Here is a 15,369-nt window from a genome sequence, read left to right on the forward strand (position 1 = left end):
AAACCGCTTTAAAGAACCATGGCTCCCCCACAAAGAACTATGGGAGCTGTTGTTTGTTAAGGGGGCTGAGTGTTGTTAGGAGACCCCCTAGTCCTCTCATGGAGGTGCAATTCCAAAAGTTGCTTATAAAGAGGGATTGGAAATTGGAGCTCTGTGAATAGAATGAGGTCACCTAGTGACTCTCAGCACCCTTGGCAAATTCTTTGTGGGGAGCCATGCCGGTTCAGTGTGGTATCATAGTGCTTCAAATGTAGGATGTGAACGTGCCCAAGTATGCTCTATTTTTGTCGTCACAATGAAAAGCCTCACAGTACAGAGCCGAACATGGGGAAAATTGTGAAACTGTTTTTAAAGCAGCTGCCCGGGAGGCCTCATACAGTGTGGTGGTGCTGGAGGGAGCAGCTAATATTTTCTCCTATGCTCTGTGCTATTTACCTCACAGGGCAAACCCTGCAGGCACCTGCGTGATTGATGACCTGTGTGTTTTGGCAAGAGTGGGCAGCTTGAACCGCCTTAAGGAAAATGTGACGAAATGGCATGCGTGGCGAAAAAGGGTTCGCCCCTGCTTCTGCCAGTGCTTTGGCCCTGCTCAAATCATCCTTTCCTCACAGCTGTTCTTGACACTTTTGGGGGGGGAATGTGGACTATCCTGTTCATCGATCCCCATCACATCTAGTTTGGCCCTTCGCGATTGGCTCCACAAGAACAGACTCTGTTCCTTCATCGAGCTTATTCCAGTATAATTTATTAGCAGAATCTTCTCTCAGCACCTGCTCATTACTCTGCTTTTCACAGCAGCAACCACCTGTGTTCAGTGACAGTTTTTTCCTTTCTCTGGTTACACCGTAATTGGTGTTTTGTCTGGGCTATAGGGCATCTGGGTTACATAGCTCCCCAGCTTCTCATTAGGAGAAATGACTGCTTAATGTAGTGGATATCCCGAAGGGAAGCAAAAATACATCCAGAATCCACATGTAAATGACCTGAGGGCACAGCCATCCTTTGGGACAATATACCTTGTCAGGTATGTCATATATTTCCCTGCTATTACTTCCCCTCTCTGCTTCTTTATGAAAAGCATAGGCAGTAGAATCCACCTCTGGTTTTTTTCCAGTGAGGCTTATATAGGAATCGTATATTAATGGTGGCTTGCATCTGGAATGCATGGTGGGTCGCTCTCAGAGCATATAAGATGATGTGGCATTCAGATTCCGTGGGCTGCATGCTGCATTTTGCTGTTCTCTCTTATCTTCTCCGCTGCTTCTAGTATGGGAACCGTCTGGTCTTCAGAAGATATTATCATGGAGCAGGAAGGGAAACATATGGTCTCTTAATTTGGTCGCACACACTTATATTTCTCTTTTGTGAGAGATCCAGTTCCCTTGTTTCTGTAATGACTTCTTCTCTTGAGGCTTTCTGTGTTGTCTATGTTATCTATGCACAACTGAGCAAAATATCACTCTGTTTATACATGCATCAGTTACAGGAACAATAGTGAAAATATATTCAGACCATGACCTTGCTTTTGCTATCTGCATACCAACCTCATAGTATTGTCAGCACATGGCATAGCTTTGCATACTATTTTGTAGCTGAGGATGTATTTTATACAGTAATTGCTCTGTGGTGTGAAAACAAAACATCACTAATTTATGGAAAAAATCACATTCAAAATGAGTCTGTGACTATTTCCCCCGGGGAACGTTTGGCTTAATTTTGAATTAGATGTTTTTCTGCATCCTGAATTGTCTATTGCAGCCAAATCCAAAATCTTATTCCATTAAGGACTGGGAAAGTGCCTATTTAAAATTGCACATTATTTCATAAATAAGATAAGGCATCCTGACTTTTATTTCTTCTTTGCTCAAGAACAATGGGGTAAGAATAGGGATGGGCACATCCATTGTTTTTGGCTTCTAATTTTTTCCAGTCTGAAGTTCAGTTTTCCACATTTCCATATCAGCTTGCAAATCAATTTCCCACAATAAAATGCATTTTTGTATGTTACTTTCACTACAATGTGCGTTTTTATGCTCATCTGCCCTGGTCTGTGTATATTTGTACACATTACTTGACTGGAGAACTGCATTGCAAAATTCAGAAAACTTTGAAGAATGGCTGCATTTAGGTCCATGCATTGTTTCAGTGACTTGGCTGAAACTTTTGCAGGGATTCCAACAAGTCTGAACTGTGGGGCTGGAGGAAGCGCCCAAGACGCAACCATTTTCAGTGGAGTTGGTTCAAGCAATCAGCTGCAAAAGCATCAAGTGTGTTCCTGAGTGATATGCACACAGGAGAGAATCTGTTCTTGGTGTGGTCTAGCAGCACCTGCTATGGAAAGCAATTTCCCAATCAGGTGCACTGGATGTAGACCAAGGTCATGTACTAACAATTTAGTTACTACAAAGGCATAACTCAACATGGATCAAACCAGTACAGCCAACAGTTTAGATCAGGAGTTCCCAAACTGTGGTTCCTGGGCCCCCAGTGGTTTGTATGCTTCATTAGCTGGACCATGGCATGTGCACATTAAATAATCATGGTGGGTTTTAATTGTATTTTTATAACTTCTTGGTGTTTTGTTTTGTTTTATTGTATTGCAATTTGAATTTTGCAGAATGCAAATTGCAAAACAATAGAGTCCAATGTATAAGAAATAAAAGATGAAGCAGGGGGAGGGACAAAAGAATACTGCGTTTGATTGATGATTTAAATGATAAATCTATGTGGGAATGGGGAGGATGTGGGGATGGCTTTGGTATATTTGCATTGTGATGTAATATAGAAAAAACCCCGATTTTTTAAAAAAAGTTTCACTCCCATCATTTCAAAAGGATAAAGGTAGCATTTAATATAGCAATCTAAAATTTGCAATACGACAGTAGTGAAAAAGCTACTATCAAAGCAAAACTACATTTGTAGAGTGGCTACCATTTTAAATAAAGTATCTGGCTGGACAGAAATGCAGACATAAGTATAAGAATTAAATAAGGTCTGTGTTTACAAGCATGCATACTGACACCATACAAATGTATGCCCTTTGCAGGACACATAGTCCCTCGTGACTATAGGTAGTGATAGCAACCGATAGCTACCTCGTTTAAGAGACCTTGGTGTGTTTTCATTATACACTCATTTTCCCTTTGTACATTACGAAGGCTCCCTGTCACACACACCTGTTAGATGCTCCAGGGAAGACAAACTACTGAAATGTAGCAGATAACATTAATCTCTCTTATTATAACCAGGAAGCTAAAGCTCTACAGGGTTAGTAACAGGATAATTTTAATACAATGGATCAGAATATTTCTGGTACCAATAACATGAAGGCTTTAGGTGCCACTTATCCTTGGGAGCAAGGAGCTGTCTCCTGGATAAGGCTTGCTTAGAAATTAGATGAGAGATTACAGAACTTCCCAGAAGTATCATACCCAATTTCACAATTCAAAGTGAGAGAATGAACAAGTGGCAGAACACAGGTTGTATACAGATAAGGTCTCAAATCTGAATTTCTGGAATTTCCTGTGGAGCAGGGCTCATGGTCTGAGAAGGACACAGGCCACAGACCCCATAGATGTGTTCAAGACCCACTGCAAGTCACTGCTGACAGTGCATGGGCTCTGTAATGGCTCCTCATATCTTCAATTGTCTTTTATTCTTCCAGCTTTTTACACATTTCTGGATTGTGGAGAACTTTGTGCTTTGGTGTTGTAGCTTTTAAGCCCTCTGGGTGGTAACAGTCACAATACATTGTGGGTGGCCTGTTGCTCAACAGGAGATAACCAAAGAGTTAGCCAAGGATTGGTGACCTGGAGTTTTCTCATGCGGTTTGCTTTGAATGAGTTCACAGGCAGTCAGTTCATGGTAGAGGGTATCTAAGACTTCAATGATATGTGGTTTTCCTTTAAAACAGAAAAAAAATGCAAATAGTGATTTGGAAGGTTAACAAAACAAAGATGAGGCAGTATGAATATCAATAACATGTCCTTCCTTACAAAACGTAGGCATAATTGCCAAAATTTAATGCACACTTTTTGAAGGACTGCATTGTGAACACATTCTTGTTCATATCAAAGTGAAGCAGAGTGGAGCAATCTTCAGTTATCTTGGTTGCTCCTTCTGCTTCACACACTGTGGTCAGTTAATCCACATCCTTGAACACACAAAGATGAGTTTTGAAATGTGTCTGTCTCTGTATGTTGACAGTGTGCTGTAAGGCTAAACCCCCTGAAGCTGTAGTCACAAATAAATAGCCACAGATAAAGCCTTTGGGCTGTAAAATTAATCTCATGCCTAAATCAAAGTTGAGTTCCCACTACAATGAGAGAAAATTGCTAACCAAATCCACCTGGTAACGTTTGATTGTGGGTGCTTCCAGTCAGGTGCTGAATATTGCAAATGGGTTAATCAGATTTTGCAACCCAGTCATTGGCAACATGGGGTGTTTTTTTTAATAGCTTATCTAGTTTTCCATGGAACAGGTAAGTCCAGATAAAATGGGGGGAAATATGGGCTGGAATTTTAATGCCAGCGATGTCCTGCAGATGTTGCGCACGAAGATTTCGGGATGCAATTTGTGCAGTAGTGAGTACAAAGAAAGTTGATGTTGCAAATAAGGCAGACTTAAAATAGAATGCTTGTGGGTTGAGTTTCTTTTCATTTGTGATGCAGAGAATTCTATTTGTTGGGGAAAGAAGCGGGGAGGAGAGGGAAGTAAGGGAAGAAATGGGAAGGAGGGAACTGCACTGTAAGCTCCACACGGGACTGTTGACAAAAGCAGCAGATCTCCAAGAAGTTCAAGGTGCACACATGCTCCTCACAAAGCTACAATTCCCAGATTTCCCTGGGAATGTGGATTGATCGTCAGACATCTCCAAAGATTGTAGCTCTGTGAGGTGTATAGGGGTCTCCTGACACTTCTCAGCAGACTTAACAAACCACAGTCCCCCCAGTCTTTGGGGGAAGACATGTCTGTTTAAAGTGGTATGATACAGATTGAAATGTATAGTGCAGACAGGGCCAATGTTAGAATTCCCAGCAACAGTGCCCAGAATTCTTTGAGTGTAAAATGTGTTCTGAATGTGCTTTAATGGTACGGGGCAGGATTTAACTAAGGAGCCCCATCAGCATAAGCCCTGCAAAGGGACTTCCACTTGTGCAGTGGGCCTTTCCCTGTTCTCTTCCCCCTGCAGGCCCCCTAAATTGCCTAAATGGGGCAGGATGGAAGAACCGCTAGAACAGCACACAGGAGGGGGAGGAGGGTGGTCATTCTGCCTGGGGAAATGCTTGGCCTAACAATCACCTTAGGATCATGTTGAACACTTCCCATAGCGTCTTCTCAGCTTAAGTCTCCTAAAAAATTCAAAGAAATTTCTCTTCCATGCCACTCCCTCAAGAAAACAACAGAAAACCAGGCCTCAGTTTTGTAGGGGGCAGGATATTTTGGCACAAACTTAGTTTATTTGCCATTTATTGAAGGACTCGTATTGAAGGGTTCAAATATCCAGATGCCTAGCACTGAGGGACAAGGAATCCCTGCTGGAGACAAAGAGATAATGGCAAACAATAAAAACCTTCTGTATGTATTAATTCCCTCCCATTACTTGCATTTAGATCATTCAGACTAAATTTCGAATCGTTATCTCATATATTTTCATCCATTCTTCAACCCATTTTGCTCTATGAATAGCTCTGCCTTTCCCTGCAGACTATCCATGTGCAACATGCCAGGTCCCTCTTAAGGAGGTCAGTGCAAAAACTTTGCAATTAGAAACCAAGTAATCAAATAAAATCCATCAGGTCATAAAGGTTCTCGTAACAACAGCTTATGCACAGAGGGGCTACCGCCTGAGGAGAGGACTCAGCAGATTTAGGCTTTGCATATGAACATGAAAGGTTATTACAGAGAAGATCTGACCCACTTCCTTCACTAAAGGATGCTACTTTCCGCTATATTCTCTTTTGTTACACTGTAGGGAGGAAAGAAACTTTTATGCAGTGAAGAAAAATTAGCCTAGAGGGTGTGTTCTATTTTCTCACATATCTGTACAACCCCAATGAAAAGGAATAGGTTGAATATGCATTTGGGCAAAGCTTACAGTCAATGATAAAAAGACTGAGTGAGAGGGAGGTGTCTCCAGTTATGCACAAAGTTCATGCTAATGGCAGAATCTAGTTATGTTTCCATTTCCATGTAATTTCAAAGATGGGAAGACCTTCGATTTAATAGATGTCTTCAAGTAACAATTCCCTGTCTCTCAAAGCACAGCAATGGTGAAATTAAGATTTTATTTATTTCTCACCAAAAGTGTCAAATGACAAAAAGCATCTCCCCTGCAACTTGCTTTATGTCAGGACAGCAATTAGACATGCTGACCCTCTAAACAAAAACAGGAAGTGGTGCCTTCTCTACCAGGGTTGCTACCTCATTTGCCTTCCTACAGCCCTAATAGCTGCTCACCCATCTCACCTTTTCTCTTGCCCAACTATCAGAGAACAGTCATGGGGGTCTTTATGAGTTCTATCCTTTGACCAATGCCTGAGCTCATAGAAAACCATGCTTATCAGCAGGTGCTTAGATGAATTTCCTTAACTGGACCTATCCCTGACTCTCAAGAGTGTAACATCTTCTCTTTATCTCAGGGATGGGGAAATTATGGTCCTTTTGATATTCTTGTACTCCCAACTCCCACCATTTCTGGCCATTGGCCATGTTGGCTAGGTATGATGGGAGTTGTGAGTCCAACAACATCCAGATGGCTACAGGTTCCCCATACCTTCCCTAGCCATTTCTGGGTAACAAAAGAATGTACCAGGCAGTGCTGGAATGAAAAGTCTCTTCAATCCACTGCAATAGCAAAAGCATGTTCCCCTCCAAATTGCTGCTCTAGGCGGCCTCTCTATGGACAGTGACACCCAATGGCAAGGCTCTCTGTGCATGGCTTTACTTGCTTACCATGTTCTGGGTCACAGCAGGATTCCAAAGTGCTCAGTAAGATTTTCCCCAAGGCGCACTTAGATATGTTCTTCAAAACACAAAATATTAGGGAACATTTAGCTTCAACAGAGGCTTATATGCACACTTCTAAAGAGAAAGCACATTAGTAATCCCTAAACAAAAAATGAAACTTGGTCTCCCTAAACTAAAAAGGAAACTCAAAAAAACCCCCACCTCATATTCATTATTTTGTTTATTTAAAAGATCTATACTGTGCCTTTTCCTTACAAAAAGCTAAAGACTGCTAACTATAAACTGGCAGAAACATGATTTATTTTTGGCATTCTTTTATACTTTGTCATGTTTTGACCAAGAGATAAATTCTAGAGTGCAGTTTCAGAGGGTAGTACCTATGCAATGATGCATGGACACACCTGGGTACATGGTTGTACTCAACAAAAAATGCAAGCAGAGGATATGGAATAAAAAAAGCATTCAAAGTGATTGTGGGCTAATGGCATAATACTAATGGCAGTTTAAGCAAATGTGTAAGTGGATAGCATATCAATTTGCAATGGAATAAGTGAGTCCAGTTCACATATGGCCCCAGCACATGAGTTTTGTGCACATGAGGGTTTATCCTACCACATCACTTGTAAAACTTGTAAAGTATATATAAGGAGGCCTCTCGTGTCAACCTGCTACCTGTTTTGGGGGCACTACATGGCAGAACAGAGTCTCAAACAAAAGACGTGCTCTCCCAAGCCCACATTCCCAGCGACATCTCTGCTGACTTGGTTATGTACACAGAATGGAAGATAGCAGGATCCCCAAGGACATGCTCTATGGGGAGCTGGCTTCAGGTACCAGGCCTCTTGGCAAACCAACTCTGCATTACAAAGATGTCTGCAAATGTGACATGAAGGCTGGAACATCAGCCCCACTGTGGGTATCCCTTGCAGACAACTGGAGTGCCTGGAGACAGACATTCAGGTTGTATATCCACAGCAGTGCCCAGAGGAGAAATGACAGCTGAGAGCAGTGCAGAGAGAAGAAACGCCATGGTGCATCTGTAACAGTGAAACCAGACACCTTCATCTGTCCCACCTGCAATAAAACATGTCTCTCCCATTTGGTCTCTACAGCCACAGCAGGCACTGTAACTCTCCAACAGTTTGACTTTACCCCCGATGGCGCACTCTTCCATTGTCTCTCGAGACAGATGGATGGAAACAACGGATATCTGAACATAGTTTATCCATATGTGATCAAACTGTATTACAGTGGTACCTCGGGTTAAGAACATAATTCGTTCTGGAGGTCCGTTCTTAATCTGAAACTGTTCTTAACCTGAAGCACCACTTTAGCTAATGGGGCCTCCGACTGCCGCCGCTGCGCAATTTCTGTTCTCATCCTGAAGCAAAGTTCTTAACCCGAGGTACTATTTCTGGGTTAGCGGAGTCTGTAACCTGAAGCGTCTGTAATCTGAAGTGTCTGTAACCCGAGGTACCACTGTATTTTGGCTGGCACTGAGATAACAGAGGAGTGAAAAGCAGAAATACATGAGTCATAGGCAGCAATAGAGGCACAGAACCAAGGACTGGACATCATGAGAGTGAGGAATTTTTCAGGACACAGAAGTCCTCTCGAAGGCAGCTTTGGTGTCTAGAAACCCCCCAGCCCCCCTCATCTTCAAATATTCATAGCCATCAGTGAAAGCAAGAAATGAAACTGTTCTCCCTCAGGGTTACAAGAGTGCCATTCAGTTTCATGTGAGAGAACAAAAGCCTTACCGATTCCCAAGACCCTAACAATGTGAGGGCATTCTGTGTGCTTCCCCCAGGGTGCTGTAATTCACCCTATTCATTGACAGATCTTATCACCATCTTGAGCTACAATATATGACAGCATACAGGACTCATGACACTGTTCTCAGAGTGGTGTGACACACTGCTTGATGGATCGTCTGCTAAGCCGAGATGACTTTCAGTGAGACTGCCGGTCAATGAGGGACATGTCACAGAATCCTGACACAGAACGCAGCAGTGCTTTCTGCCAATCATAATCAGTCATGGCGCTTTAATAGCATATCCTTTGTGGGATTGTTATTGATCCAAAGAGCAAGCACTGCCACACTCAGGATATGAAGGCTCGGCCGAGCCGGGCAGCGAGTTAACATAATAGAAAAAAGCTACACTTACTCTGGAGAGCCTCCAGAAGCACGGAGGCATATTTCAAGCATGATAAAGCAATCATCAAGTCAATCACATTCACAATAAGTAACAGCTTTGCATGCATTTAAAAGCAAGAGGAGTGAACTCCAGATGCAGATCCAGAGCAGGTCCATTTGCTTTGTTGAAATGGTTTTGAAAGACCTTGCTTCTCACAGTCACCATGACTCCAGTCCTACGAATCAAGGAAAGCAACTTTTTAAAATGATCTGCCCTTAACGTCTTGTTGTATATATAATATTTGTACAGCTTGCTATATGTTTGATGTGCTAACAGGTGAAACTAAAATCATGTGATCACTAAATGCCCTAGGATGCTTTCAGGGAAATACATGTGTCTTCCGTTCCACTAAAGGAGGAAATCCATGCCATGCTGTGTCTACTGTTCTGTCAGCACAAGCAATTTCAGCCTGCCAGATGGAACAATTGTGCACAGAGAAGGGATGGGGAGAAGTTCGATTCAGCTTGAATTTAGAGGCGTATCTGTTATATTTGCACTTCCTGAAACAATTATGAGAACTGAAACACAATCATCCTTCAAAATTCCATATTTTGTGACACAGATCTCCAACCAGTGCTTATAAAAAATACACACACTGCAAGTAAGTGTGCATAAAAATGAATGTAGTAGTGCAACTAACATACCAACTGTGCTACATTAGGTAAAATAGCTTGCAAAATGTGTACATTGGTCAAAACTGCCTGGGATTGAATCTGGGACCTTCTACATGCAAATTATCCCAAGCACAGATTATCCCATGAGATCACCCACTCACTTGCCTGCCTGGATAATTTTTTAAAAGTTTTATTGATTTCCTACCCCTACCCCCAAGTATATCACAATTCATGTATTCACATGAGCATTCATATAACCTTTTGGGAAGGCTCCCTTCCTTGCTTGTGTAGATATTTCCATTATTCTTTAAAACACTTTTTAAAAATGATATGCATAGCTCCTGTCTAGCACATAAATCAATATCTCTCTTTCTCTCTCTTAAAAAAAAAAATCTTTAGGAATAACATTAGCTGCTTACAACCTGATCAAGCCAATTACCCACCTTTTAATATAGACATGTAAAAGAATAAAATAGGAAAGTGAGCAGACTTTCCCATCTTGTAACCATCCTTTTCCTGCATGTTTGTACAGCACTGATGCTGGATCAGGTCTAGCATTTCCATGGTTGTGCTAATGATGAAGCCACTATTACTGCTTTTTAAAAAATCAGGGTTGGAGAAGTTGTGATTCTCACAATGCTGATTTCCGTGCAAGGTATCAAAGGGGTGTGCAATCCCCCTTCAACTGCTTCTTCTTCCCTGCACTCCTTATGTGCTTGGAGTGGGTGGGAGAACAATGATGGGAGGAAGGGAGAGCAGGGGTAGAAGATTTAGAACTCCTTCCCTGTCTATTGCTCCTTCCATCTAAATCACATAATAACTTGGGCCAGGGATAGCTCAGTTGGCAAAGCACGAAACTCTTAATCTCAGAGTCGTAGGTTTGAGCCCCACATTGACAAAATATCCCTGTATTGCAGGGGGCTGGGCCCTTGTGATTCCTTCCAGCTGTACAACCCTGTGGTTCAAAGGCAATGAGAAGTTCCTCCCCTCTTTGGATGTTCACTTTCCCACTTTCCCAGACTTGGGTCTTCTCCAAATGTATAGTTTTGCCCCACTCACACTAAACATTTGCATAGCAGCTTTAAGTGTTCAAAGCACTTCGCATGGGTTAACTAGTTGCAGTCTTTACAGCAACCCTGCAAAGTCAGACAGTATTATTATATGTGGGGGCTGAGAAAGAGTGCCTAAGGCCTCCTAGCAAATTCATGGCAGAGGTGAGATCCAAACCAAGGGCTTCCTGATTTGCAACTCAGTCTTTTAACTGTGATGCTACGACAGTTCGCATGAAGTAGCCTTGTTAAGAAAGCTACTCGCAAGAAGCTTTCCCTCTGCACAGACACACCAATCAAATACTCTCAAGCCCTGGTATCAACTGCTCTGAATGGGGAAGCAGATTAACAGTTCTTTTAGATCAATCTGAAGCAATCTCAGACCTAAACCTTCCTTAGGAGAGAGAGAGGATGAATATCTCTGATGGGAAAGCTATTCATCTGGATGTTTGGGCTGTCATTTCCTAATGCAGCCATGCGCTGCCAAGCTTTCCTGCAGCAAACTCAAAATGACACTGGATGTGGCCACCTAATGGAAAGCTCATGGAAAGATACAAGGTTGTGTATCCATACGGAGGGTCAGGGTCCAGGCTCTCAGCTACCTCCCACTATTTTCTTGCCATACCAGGTCCCGAAGTTGCTGAAGCAGCTGCAAAACATCCAAGAGCTTTTCTTCCACCAGGGACAGCCTTACTCTCTCTGTCTCCAACATCTGCATCTCCATCTTCAGCAATTCAGTCTCCTCCAACTTCTGCTGCAGTTCCCCTAGCAATGGGCCTTTCATCTGGACAACGATAGATGACATGAAAAGTACCGGAGCACAAGCATTAAATGTATTCCCCAACTCTTTAATCAGCGGTAAATGCCCATTATGAACATGAACTTAATTTTGCCAAGTGGAAAGTGTCACTAAAGGACATAGTGAGTAGGAAGTAAAGGCAAAGATCCGCATTCTGGGCCTTTACTGTGGTGGCTTCCTGATTGTGGAATGCTCTCCCCAGAAAGACTCACCTGGCACCATCATTATATGTCTTTAGGCACCAGGCAAAAACATTCCTCTTTACCCAGGCTATTAAATAATCTATGGCCTGTAAAAGTATTTGGGAGAGGACTGTTGTTATTATTATTAGGCTGCGTGTCAGTATGCTTTATATTGTGTTTTTATCATGGATGTTCTGCAACGTGTTTTTAATGTTGTCTACCGCTCTGGGATCTTTTGATAAAGGGTGGTATACACATTGAATGAATGAATGAATGAATGAATGAATGAATGAATGAATGAATGAATATGGGAATTTCATGGGCTGTTTAACATAGCCAAGATCGTCTGGGGATTTCAGGTTTTCTGAGTGTGCCTTGTAGGTTCACATATATTTTCAAAAGGAAGCAATACAGATAGGATTGACCTCTTCCACCACCAATTCTGTCCCATGGTTTTAGTGCACCTGTATGCCTGGTGGTTCCGCTGTAGCAGAAATAAAATCAAGATCTCAGCTGGTGTTTTTCATTCTCCTTGAGCCATTAGTATTTTGCAAAGCCCTTACTTAACTAAACACATGCTTCACTGCACTCCTGTGAAACACTTTTGATTGCTTAAAGTTTAAGTGTATGAACCATTTAGCAGGAGAGAAAATATTGGCATATACATTAACTTCAGGGGGGACCACCTGTGTGATCAAGTTAAACATGCACTTTAGAATTGGTTGCCTCTTTCTTTTAAGAACATAGTCAAGGGCTTCATTGAATTGAAGGTCATGTCAATACCCACTTCCACCCAGCTGGGTCTAAGTAAACATCTTTGTCACCAAAATATTCATTTCCTTCACACGCGCACATGCCTAACCATGCCTACTCAGAAGTAAGTCCTAGTGAATTCAATGGGGCTTATTTCCAGGTAAGTGCAGTTGGCAGTGTTAATGTTACAATGCAGGAAGCAGAGCCACTGAATCTTGGCGCTGAATACAGAGGTACCTCAGGTTAAGTACTTAACTCGTTCCGGAGGTCCATTCTTAACCTGAAACTGTTCTTAACCTGAGGTACCATTTTTGCTAATGGGGCCTCCCGCCGCCACCACGCCACCACCGTGTGATTTCTGTTCTCACCCTGAAGCAAAGTTCTTAACCCGAGGTACTATTTCTGGGTTAGCGGAGTCTGTAACCTGAAGTGTCTGTAACCTGAAGTGTCTGTAACCCGAGGTACCACTGTAATTCAACACACAAGCTTCATCTTGAATCTTCTGTGTGGTCACAAGTTCCATTCAGTTTAGCAGCTAATCATGGGGCAATGCTCTTGAACATGGACCAGTTTGTGCTCTATTTAAGCAATACTGTCATTATTATTTTTAAAGGAGAAATATGTTCCCCAAAACTGTGACAGCTTGCCTATTTAATGAGGACACTTCCAGACAAGCTGTTTATTCAGCATTTATAAGAGGAGGTATCCCACATAGTACCGTGGTAATAATTCAAGCAGCACAAGCATTTAAGCTTGCCAGATGGAATGATCTCCCCACTCCCCTGTGTTGTTTTAGGGGCTCTCCTGACCCTTGTGGAGCCAATTTGTGCAACACAGGAGCACAGAGGGAAGAGAGGGGGTATGCCCCCTTGCACTAGCATAAATCCTTGTGTGGGCTTCCACTAGTGGGGCTCATCAGTTGAATCCCACACACAGGTATGTTTGCAGGAAGATTAGACAACATTGCATCAAACAACTGTTGTTCCAGGCTTTCCAGTGCATTTCCTCATCACTTCCCTTCTTGCAAAAAGGCCAATTTAGAGTGAGGTGGGGAGGGGAACCATGTTGGTTGCACAAGAGCTCCAAATCAACCTTGTGACAGGTCAAATGTGCCTAACAGGCCCCCCAAGGTTGTTAAACCATGTCTTAGCCTAGGGCAAATGCTCCTTCTCAGCTCCTCTGTCAATCTGCAGCATGGGTAGAGGACATCTGCCAAACAGTGATTTCTGCACTCCCATTTCCACATGCATTTCCAATGCATTGAAACACATAAACAAATAGTTGCCCTCAGCGTTTGTCTGTATCAGATTCGCCTCCAGGGAGGGAAGTAGCTATGATTCCCAAGAACAGTGTGACTCTGCGGTAGATTACTTTCACTGCACTCCTCCCCCCAACTTGGTCTAGCAAGGTTATTTTCCTATTCACTACTGACACATTACAAGAGAGGTGTCCCCAAATCCAGAATCCATTTCAAAGTCTATATTTCCCTCTATCCATTAAAACAGTAGTAAGGAACCTTTTTCAGACCAAAGGATGTGTTCTCACATTTATGGACCATCTCCTGGGGCCCACAATGGTAGGCAGGGACTAGGGATGCAAGACTGCCTGTTTTGGTTCTCTCGCTTCTCATTTTTCAAATCTTAAAATCAGTTCTCCACATTTCTGCAGAAAATTTTCATTTAAAACAAAAAAAAACTCTCATGAAAATTCCACGGCACTTGTGCATATTTATCCTAATAAACACATTTTTGACTAACGTACGCATTTTTGCAAGCAATCACTCCTAATAGGATGCATGTTTGTGAGTTTTTAAAGTAATATATTCATTCCTGTGCACTAATGTTCCCATACACACACACACACACACACACACACACACACACACACACAAACACACACGCCATTGGTTGGAGAACTACATAGCAAAACCTGGATATGCGTGAATTTTGATGGATTGTTTTGGTTTGGTTTGCGTATTGTTTCAGAGAGTACAAATCCAATAGATTTGATTCAAACTGAATCTCTCTCCTGTCCCCAGCAAGGAGAGGCAGATAGGGTGGTATGTAGAAGGATCTGGCCTGGACAGAGTCCCAAATGCCAGCCAGAGAGGCCAGGAGGACTGCATTTGCTTCACGCGAAGCAATTGACAGGACAACACACCAAAAAATTGTGTCCCTCTTTAGCCACGCTGTCAGATCTCTTGAGCTTCAATTCGACACATGCTTACTGTGACTGTGTGAATATTCCACAGTGTTCTCTATTCTCCGCCTGTTTCTCCTTGTTTGGAACAGATAAACAAAGGCAATTACGAGCTCTCTTGCAAGTATCCACTAGTCCTCAGCTTATCAAGAAGCTAATTGCTACCTGCCTTTTCAGAACCAATGAAGAAATTCCACAAAGCAACTCGGGGTCTTTATCATGTTGGACACACACAGCTTGTTTTCTCCTTGATCAATGCTATTGAATGGTGCTGTAATTATTGTACAAACTGTGCTGCAGCCACAAGTTCATAATTTTCTTTGAAGTTTATGTAACACTACAGGCTGGATGTAGATGGTAATGCTTCTCATCCTTTTAATCATGGTTGCTGCTACAGATTTTTAAAGGTCCTGGTGGCAGAAGTGCAATTGGAATTGGCTAGGATCCACATACGCTGGTAATGGGCATCTCTGAAAGCCACTATTACATCACAATTGCCACTGGAAAACAGAGAGTTTTGAAGCACAATCCAGATTATCACCTTTAGGTTTATGCAAGGCTTAGAAAGGGCTATTTAGACTACTACCGCACTCCCATTTCCTCCC

At 42.4% G+C, this 15,369-nt stretch overlaps 1 protein-coding gene and 1 long non-coding RNA gene across 9 annotated transcripts in view; one reads left to right on the plus strand and one right to left on the minus strand.

Annotated features, from left to right (window-relative positions):
* The window catches only part of LOC309362664, a 40,176-nt gene that overhangs the window by 549 nt on the left and 24,258 nt on the right, over positions 1 to 15,369 (plus strand). The gene's annotated exons all lie outside the window — the stretch shown is intronic.
* Positions 2,826 to 15,369, minus strand: part of EFCC1 (EF-hand and coiled-coil domain containing 1) — a 63,553-nt gene continuing 51,009 nt past the window's right edge. Inside the window, exons 6-9 of one of the 8 annotated variants that reach the window (XM_081898320.1) lie at positions 11,457 to 11,615; positions 6,956 to 7,025; positions 5,303 to 5,352; positions 3,794 to 3,902 (exon numbers count right to left, since the gene is read on the minus strand). In XM_081898320.1, the coding sequence (XP_081754446.1) occupies positions 5,339 to 5,352; positions 6,956 to 7,025; positions 11,457 to 11,615 (243 nt within the window). In that variant the 3' untranslated portion in view covers positions 3,794 to 3,902; positions 5,303 to 5,338. Of the gene's footprint in view, positions 3,903 to 5,302; positions 5,353 to 6,955; positions 7,026 to 11,456; positions 11,616 to 15,369 lie in introns of all 8 variants that reach the window. The other 7 variants (XM_081898323.1, XM_081898318.1, XM_081898319.1 and 4 more) reach the window with 7 other exon arrangements.

The sequence above is a fragment of the Podarcis melisellensis genome, assembly GCF_964234715.1.
Source record: "Podarcis melisellensis genome assembly, chromosome: 2".
Classification (NCBI taxonomy): domain Eukaryota; kingdom Metazoa; phylum Chordata; class Lepidosauria; order Squamata; family Lacertidae; genus Podarcis; species Podarcis melisellensis.